At 37.4% G+C, this 9,578-nt stretch overlaps 1 protein-coding gene across 1 annotated transcript in view; it reads left to right on the forward strand.

Annotated features, from left to right (window-relative positions):
* LOC106875468 (tyrosinase) overlaps positions 1-9,578 on the forward strand; it is a 41,855-nt gene that overhangs the window by 13,612 nt on the left and 18,665 nt on the right. The window contains exon 2 of the mRNA XM_014923624.2: positions 3,525-4,486. Within this exon, the coding sequence (XP_014779110.1) occupies positions 3,525-4,486 (962 nt within the window). The remainder of the gene's footprint in view (positions 1-3,524; positions 4,487-9,578) is intronic.

A 9,578-nucleotide genomic window follows, 5' to 3' on the forward strand; every position in this document is an offset into this window, starting at 1 on the left:
CCAACATCGTTTGACAATTGCTGTTGATTTGTTTACGTACTCGTAGTTTAGTAGTTCGGCAAAAAAAGATAGAATACCAACTAAACTTTAAAGAAATAAGTACGATTTGCACGACTAAAACCCTTCAAAACGGTGCCCCTATATACCCGCAGCCCAATGAGTGAAAGAAGTAAAAAACAAATAAAACAGCTTAATGATAGTCAAGAACGTTATTCAACAATCAAATATGAACATTTGTGTGTGTGTGTGTGTGTGTGTGTGTGTGTGTGTGCTCTTTCTCTTTAATTTTAGAGGAAATTTTGACCGGCCACCTGTTTGGTAGCAAGGTTGTGAAGGAAAGTATCTTCTTTTAACCATCATCTTTTAAATCATAAAGTCTTACAGGTTTTTACAGTCCTAGATATCGAGATCATTTGTAGCATATGAATTAAGGATTTGCATTCTCTTCCAAATATCTCAAGGTCAGCCATACTTTGCGCCAGACAGGTTGGTATGTATCCTGTTGTTCCAATATTGATAGGTTTGGAAGAGTATCTTGGATACTGGATTTGCAAAGTCCTTATCAAATGTCTATAGATGTCCCCTTTCTCTTGTATTTTTCTCACCACATTCGTATTCAGAGGACAGCTGATTTCCACAACAGGACATATCCTTTCTTTCTGGTCCCACACAACGATATCTGACCGGTTGTGTTTTAACTTGGTGGTCGTTCTCGTTTGTAGGTATTTTCTTTTTTGTTATCGTGTTCCAGATCGCTCTGCCTCTAAAGTATACTAAACGTTTTTTATAAGCAGTGCTTCTTACATTATTTTGTTAAGGTTGTTTCAACAGATATTCCATAGAAATTATAGCCAGCGCTGACTTTTGCTACAACGTTTCGTTTCGAGACGTCCATATTTCAGGAGTTGCTGCCCTTCCATTAGCACCCATCTAACCCATTCTCGCCTCTGAACACATTGCTTATATAGCCACCACATAGAGCGGTGTTAAATTATTGGATAAACCAATTTACATATTAAACGCATTCTTGGAACTTGTATTTAGACATTAATGATTTATAGGTACGTGGTACTTCGTTATGCAAACATAATGCACTATAAAGTATGCTAAATGTTTTTATAAGTCAGTACCACGCTCCAGGAATGTGCTTAATATGTAAATTGGTATATCCAATAACTTAACACCATCGCTTGACAACCGATATTAGTGTATTTACGTCCCAGTAACTTAGCGGTTCGGCAAAAGAGACCGATAGAATAAGTACCAGGCTTACAAAAAATAAGCCCTAGGGTTGATTTCTCCGACTAAAAGGCGGTGCTCCAGCATGGCCGCAGTCAAATGACTGGATCAAATAAAAGAATAAAACAATAAAACAATATATATATATATATATATATATATATATATATAAGCTTGTCTGGCTCCTTACCCTGCTCCCAGCCACGCTGTTGCACCTGCCCCTACCTCAGGCACCAATCACCGTCCCTATAACGTAACCGACTGCATCACCTGCTCTCTCTGTCCTTCCCTGTACATTGGTCAAATGGGACGCTTAGCTGACCAGTTCGCGAAGCACCTCCGAGACATCAGACTTGGCTACGACAATAAACCGGTTACATCATGGAAAATAAAACGTTTTCTTCAAGTGAATTAAAAATTAAAAATCAAAAATTTGGTTTGGAAAAAATACCAGAATGTGGAATTTGTGTTGACCATCTCATTTTGGCAACAAATAAAATAGTGAAAATATATCGACTTATAGACAGATATCTTACACGTAAGGGTCATAAAAACCATCAACAGACAAAGTTACACTAAATTATTTCTTTAAATAGATAACAAGTGATAAAGCTTAAGAAAAAAAAATAAAGGAAGAAAGAAAGAATAGAATAAGGGTGAGATGTGAAGCTAGATTAGGATAATATAGTGGAGACAAAATTTCAGGCGCCAAAAAAATATATTACTTTGAATGGTAAGGCAGAGAAGGCTAACATACATCGCCTGCCTTTTTTATTATCCCCTAACCATCGTGCCATGCATCAGCTTTCATTTGACCTTTTCATCTACTCTTTCGCTCTTTGTTGGAAGTAATGCATTCCATTGATCAGAAGGTTCGTCTTCTCTCAGCACCTACTGCACAGAGGGCTCAGTATAATGCGGTTGATAAGGTGTATGTATGCACTGAAGCTGTGACATCTACAGAGACTTCTAGGTGGTGAGAAGGAGTGGCCGCCGCTTGCAAGGTACAACTCATGCCTTGACGAAGCTACAGTTCCGGGTAAAGCGAAGACTAAAATATAGGTACCTGGCATCGAAAATGTTGTACTCTCATTTTCTACTATTTTAGTAGCATACAAAAAGACCGCAAAACGGCTAATGGTCTGTCTGCTAAACTGCCATAGTATTTTCACTTTGTTATTTTCTGAGACAGGATGCAATTCATATGTGTACAACAGACCTTTTCCTTAAAACCGTTGAAAAGGATAGCTAGACATTGGTAGGGTAACTTTTATATTTTGTCGAAGCTAGTGAACATTGTGATACAATGTGGTATATCGTTAGGAAAAATACATCACATAGGTGACATCTGCCATCTATATTGTAGGAATTGTGAATATTTCTTGTAGTTTAAGTGGTGATGACATTGCTGTTCCTATACCGCGACATTCCTGTTCCTATACCGCGATTGGTACAGCTTCATTTTTAATTTTTTAAACGGAGCATCCAGTTTATGGAATTGTTGGTCTGTAAAAGCATGCCTTCTTTATTAGATAATATTTGCTCATGGTGGTCAGGATGTTTATGGACAGGTGGAATGTTATGATTGGCCCTAAGACATGATCCTCCCCTCTGAGGACCGACTGCGTCACATATTTGTATGCTGTACACTATCTTTATCTCATTTCTGTGTAACCCTAACACACACACACACACACACACACACACACACACACACACACACACATACACACACACAATTTTTTACCTTGTCTATGTAATATACCTGTCGTCCCTCAACCTACCAGCAAACAAATGAATTACCGCCAAGGTCGATTTTGCCTTTTATCTTTTCGAGATCGATAAATTAAGTACCAGTTGAGCACTGGGGCCGATGTATTCCCCTAGCCCGTCCCGCCAGAAGTTTCAGCACCTGTGTCTATAGTAGAAAGGATTATTATTAGACGAGTAGTAAGTTGGCAGAATTGGAAAAGCGTCGGACAAAATGCTTTGTGGTGTTTGTTCTGTCTCTTTACGTTCCGTGTTCAAATCTCAACAACTCAATAAAATACCTGCCGAGTATTGAGGTCAATAGAATCGACAAATTCCTCCCCAACTTTTAGGGTTTTGTGCCTATATTAGAAACGAGCATTATTATTATTGTCATCCATTCATTGATAAATTAAATTATTTGCTATCTTTACTTCTAATGAATAAAATTATATCACCATTGAATTGTAATTTTGCAATAGACTTCAGTATTAAAGTAGTATGAAACCTATCTCTTTTCAAACTTCTAATTTCAGGTGATACACTTCCATGTGGCGGTCCATTACGGGGATTGTGCCGGCCAATAGATTTTACCAACGAGGTTGATCTGGTCCCACCTGAAAACAAGATGGACGATCGTTTTAACTGGCCCACACGTTTCTTTAAACAAGCATGTGACTGTCGTGGTAACTATGATGGTTTTATGTGTCAGCACTGTGATTATGGATTTACAGGACTTAATTGCACCAAAAAACTTCGTCGCATTCGCAAAGATTACAGGAAATTAACTAAAGAAGAGAAAGACGAGCTTCTTCGTGGTATTTTACTGCTGAGTGAGACAGACAGTGATTATGCAGTTTTGGATACTACTGCTTCAGTGGATCCTGCAGTGAACCCAACATTTGTAAATGTATCGGTGTACAATTATTTAGCTTATTTCCATTACTATGTGGCTAGGAGGACACTTGTGAAGCCTATAGAAAAGTGTCAAACGGCAGCCTTCGTGCCCGATTTTGCTCACGGAGGACCGGTGTTCAGTTCGTGGCACCGAGCATATCTCTTACTTTGGGAAATGGAAATAGCAAGAGCCCTGAAAAATCCATCGTTTTCTTTCCCCTATTGGAACTGGACTGAATCAGGTAGAAATTGTGATGTGTGTACCAACGATTTTATGGGTCATACACCTGATAACAAAAACGGAACACTTGATACTTTGTCTTTGTTTTCGGAGTTCTCCGTATATTGCGTACCGACTCTGGGCGGCTGTGCAGGCTGCAACGTGTCAACACCGAGTGGGAAGATTATTCGACGCCCAGGCAACAACCCTGAATATCGCTCACTTCCTCCTTTGAGGGATGTAGAGTTCTTGAAGGCCGTTAAAAACTATGACACTTTACCGTACGACACACGCAGTGGTAATAACAGCTTCAGAAACCTTTTGGAAGGGTTTGCGAATAGAGAAGGACCAACCACCGGTAGAATGTACACTCATAATCAGGTTGGTAAGATTTTATTTGATATTATTGAGAATGTCAACATCTTGTACCACATCCAAATACTAGGTCTCTTCCAGGTGTCACCCCCTCCACCACCACCACCACCACCACCACCACCACCGTGCAGCTTTTCCAAGCTTTGATGAAAGCTTCGGCGTCGATTCCATAACTTTTACTGTTGATACTGGTACAGGCTTCTTGCCTGATTATACTTGGCCATGTTGTATTTTTGATTATAATCTTTCCTTTCATTCTGGATCTTAGACCAAAATTATTTAACGTCTTCCTGAGAAAAGGTTCTTTTTACTTAAATATTCTACGTGTGTCTACGTGTGTATGCCGTTGTTCAATTTTATTTCAAGATTTATTGCCAATAGAGAAAGAGCCGGTTTTTAACCTAGATCTAAGGCTCCTTCTTTAGAATTTCAATGTGAACAACGGGGTATTTTTGTTTCTATGTATGTGTATGTGCAGATTTGTATGTTTTGTTTTATGTCTGTATTCTCATGCATATAGTTGTATGCCTAGACATGCTCATATATATTTAAATGATAAACGTCTGGAAAGTTTTACAGATTTTTACAGTTCCAGTGATGGACTGGATCTGTAGTCTTCGAATCAGCTTTCTCCTTTCTGGTTTTGAGAAGCCTAGTTTCTCAAGATTGGTATTTAGTCAGTGTGTCACATATCCCAGTGCCCATTAATTACAGGTATAAATCTGAACTTGTAATCTGGACAGAGTAATTGCAGATTTCTCAATAGTCCAGCGTAGATATTCTCTTTATCACTGATCTTCAGTTTTATGTTAACATCCGCTGGGCAGCTAATTTCTACAACTGTACATAGTTTCTCTTTTCGATTTCTAAATCATTATATCAGGTCTGTTGTGCTTACATTTTATTGAGGTTTTCACTAGGACATTCCACTTCTTTTTTATTACGAGTGGCTATGGCTTCTACCATACTGTGGGTTCTCATTTCTTTGTCCTCGGGGTTATCCTTCCGACGGATTTCATTATAGAGTATCCTAGCTACAACATCATGTCTCATCAGTATATAATACCATGATGACATTTTCGGATAACTACTTATGGCGTGGGTAATATCTTCGGTGTTAACTCCACAAACTCTGCATCGGTTGTCACATTTTGTTGCTTTTCCTGAATCTCTATCCCTTTTGCACATCAGGTATTTGGTTGATATTTCTTGTTCCATATGTATGTATGTATGTATGTATGTATGTGTGTATGTATGTATGTATCATCTGTTTTTAACCATTTAAACTCTTCCTCTAAAGAAGGAGCTGATTTCTAACAACGATACAAAGCTCCATCTTTGGAATGTAGTTAACGAAAACACAGTCACATTTTAAACCTGACAAACATCTTGTATAGTATCACTGTTCTGCTCACATATTGTATATGTAATGTGCAAATTAGTCGATTGATTTCTTTTCATGAAAACTCAAGCTTATCCAGACTGACTGTAAGGCATTTACTTACAAAACCAAATGCACCTATTATTATTTGTATAAATGTAAATTAGTAATCCAGATATAGAAGATGGAGGTTTGAAAGCAGTTGTTCATAGTTATCTTCTTTCTCTTTGATTTTCAAAGAGATATTCACATCAGCAGGACAGTTGACCCCTATGATGGCACATACTTTTTCTTGTCTGTCCCAAACAAGAATATACAGCCTGTTATGCTTACTCGTAACGTATGTTTTATTGGGAATGTTTCGTGTACTGATATTTGTGTACTATTCAATAACAGAGGGATTCTCTATGTTTATTCCACGACAGTCTTTTTTCTGAATGGCATTGTATGTATGTATGCATGTGTGTGTATACGTATGCATGTATGTATGCTTGCCTGTTACATGAATATATGTCTGCATAAACATGCATATGCACGGAGATCACTGCATGTGTGGATCTGAATGTTTTGAGATATATGGGTACACATGTGCATGCATGTCTACACGTTTATATGTATACTTATTATATGCTGCAATTCAAAAATCTTTTACAAATGTTTTTACAGTGGCGTATCAAGAGTGTGCTACCCAAAGTCAGCCATTAAGTTCGCTGGCCCTTTCCCACTCTCCAGCCCCTATTCAAGCTGTAAAGTTGACCCAAAAGTGCCACCAGAGATAGAACGTCCCTCTCGGTTGCCCCTTGCTCCGCTGCTAGTTTTTGATGGTTTGTAGTTGTAATTTCCTGATTTGCCACGTTCTTTCGTGAAGCCCAGCTTCTCGAGACCGATGCTGTGACATTTACTTACGTATCCAAGTGTCCCAATAATTATAACTATAATCCCAAAGCTGGATTTCAATTGAGGAAACTGCAGATTCTTCATTACTTCTTTCTTACTATTCTTTAACTTTTTATTAACAACTGCAAAGAAACTGATTTTCACTGCTATACATAAAGTCTAGCCGCTATTCCATCCAGTATTCCAACTCATTATGCCTGATCTGTTAATCGCTTACATTTTACAGAGGTCTTAATGGAAACAATTCGCCAGTCTTGTTTCATTTTATGAGTGACAATGCTCGCCATATCACTTCAGCTTCTTTTAATTGTATCTTCTAACGCGGCGAGCTAACAGAACCGATGGCGCATCAGACAAATATGTTTCGCAGAATTTCTTCTTATTCATTACGTTCTGTGTTCAAATTCCACCGAATTTTCATTGGACTTAATTGCATTTTTCAATTTTTTTAAAGGAGAGATTGCCTTTCCAGGCATGACTAGCATAATACATGATGGATCCAAAGTATTGTTTGTGCAATACGTTGTTTCATTTTGCTAGTAAACGTGGTGCCTATGGTTTCTTTATGCTTGTGCATGCACTTCACTTCTTTAACTGTCATTTATGTGTGCTGTGTTGTGGAATTGGTGTTTATAGCTCCAAACAGTTTTGTCATCTGTTTGAACTATATGCAATTTACTGCAATGGTTGTCCAATATGTTTTCGGGTATGGCTCATAAGAAGAAGAGACACAATGAATTTGTAAGGTGCGACTTTAAGTATCTTATTTTTCAGCCATGTTTTTAATCGGATCTAGGCAAGCACTTAGTTTTGCAACTTGTCAAGAGAATAATTGGGGAGTGTAATGTCATCTACGTACAAGATTGTATGTATGCTTCGATAAAGTATCAGTGTCAAGTAGGTATAGGATGATAAAAGCGGGGATGAGGTTCGGATACTTGTAGCATGTCTTTCGCGAAATTGAAAGTTTCAGAAATGGGTTTGTCTTAGCGGCCTTGAATATAGTTCATTAACCGGTGTTTTCTACTTTTTTGGTAGATGTCACGTATTTGTGCATTAGTGGATAGTGAGGATTTGGTGTAGTAAGCTTTGGAAGTTAAAATGATGCGTGAGAGAGGTGATTTGTTGTTGAAGCTATCGTTGTGTCGTCTGTTTTAGGCTTGTGAGTAGCACGGTTATTGAGTGCAGTGATCTAAATTCACGTTGTGAGTGGGGTTAGTAATGTCAGGTGGTGATACTTCCTACGATTTCGAGGGTGAGCGTAAGAGTTAAACATCCGCGAATTATATCACTCTATTTTCATTTTTTGTTAGGTTTCTAGATTTAAAAAATATTTTATTCAAGACTTAGAACGAGTACTTGTAAACATTCATAATTGCAGTTTTAAGTTTATGTTTGTAATTTTTCCCTGAGACTTCTCAGTTTTTTAGATTTCCCTATGGCTTGTTGGTATTTGACGAAAGAAAGAGAGAAAAGAAAGAACAATGATCTAAGTGTGTAATTTTCGTTTTGTGTTACTTCTTGACAAGACTTTTGATGGCTGATTTTTGAGATATGTCTGATGGAGGACATTGTTTTTTTTTGTTTTTTTTTATTGTGTACGGTTGTGTTAAGTTCTTATTGTGACGTGAAATATGATGCAGTTGTTGTTCTTCTTCCTCTTGATGATAATGACGATGATGACTATGACGACGACAAGGATGACGGCGACGACAATGACGATGACATGACAATGACATGACGACAGTAATGATGATGATGATGATGATGATGATGATGATTCCTATCCTACATAATGTTTTACTGTTTGCTCTGTGGATTACATAGTTTTTATTTTTTTATTCATTTTGTTTTTGTTATGTCATTGTTTAGATATTTGATATTCAGTTTTATGTCTATTGCTTTTTTACCTTGTCCATAATTTTAACAAGATTGGCTATTTCCGTCGAATAACTAGGGATACATTTCTTTCTCCTTTTTTTGTTCTTTTTTTTTTCACATTGTCGGATATGTCATTTGGAAGCGACACATATAAAAATGTTTCGTTGAAAATATGTATTGCGGGATTTATGTTGGCAGTTATGGTGTTGCTGAATTCTATAATACAAGCCTTGATTCTGTTTCCCGATGAAAGTGGCTCCACATAGAGTATCACAGATATCTTTAATTACCGCTACAATACGTCAGCCTACAGGCTAATTCAGTCAGCCCTACTTGCCTCTCCTGCTCACACTTAAGCAAATTTACTAGAGGTTAAACACCATCTTGATACACGCTCCTCTTTCTAAGTGAATTTCAAGTGGAACTTGATGTCAATGGAGGTTTGGCTGAAGAGGAATCATACAATGGAAATATACAGTGGGGGGAAACAAATATTCGTACAGGTCAAAATTCTTTATTTATTTAATTTCTAATGAACATAAACGGGATATATCAATACTATATTTGCATACACATGCATAAACTAAGAATATGCAAAAGAAACTAATAAATTATAGTAACTAATGAATTTATATACAATTATAAATATTTAGGGGTGAAAAAAAGTATTTGTACAGAACATAAATATCTGATAATTCTGATTTAATACTTCGTAGCATAACCATTATTCAGTTCCACTTCAACCAATCTCTTCTTGTAGTTCTTAATCAATGACTCGCATGTTTCTTTAGGAATTTTTTCCCATTCTTCTTGACAAATTTTCTTCAAATCTGGAATGCACATTGGGGCTCTCGCCGTGTGCTTAGAGTCGTTATCCTGTTGTAAAACCCACCCTTCACAAAGCTGGAGCTTTTTTACAGAGTCCCATAACTTATTGTT

This window comes from Octopus bimaculoides, chromosome 18 (assembly GCF_001194135.2).
Source record: "Octopus bimaculoides isolate UCB-OBI-ISO-001 chromosome 18, ASM119413v2, whole genome shotgun sequence".
In the NCBI taxonomy this organism is placed as follows: Eukaryota; Metazoa; Mollusca; class Cephalopoda; order Octopoda; family Octopodidae; genus Octopus; species Octopus bimaculoides.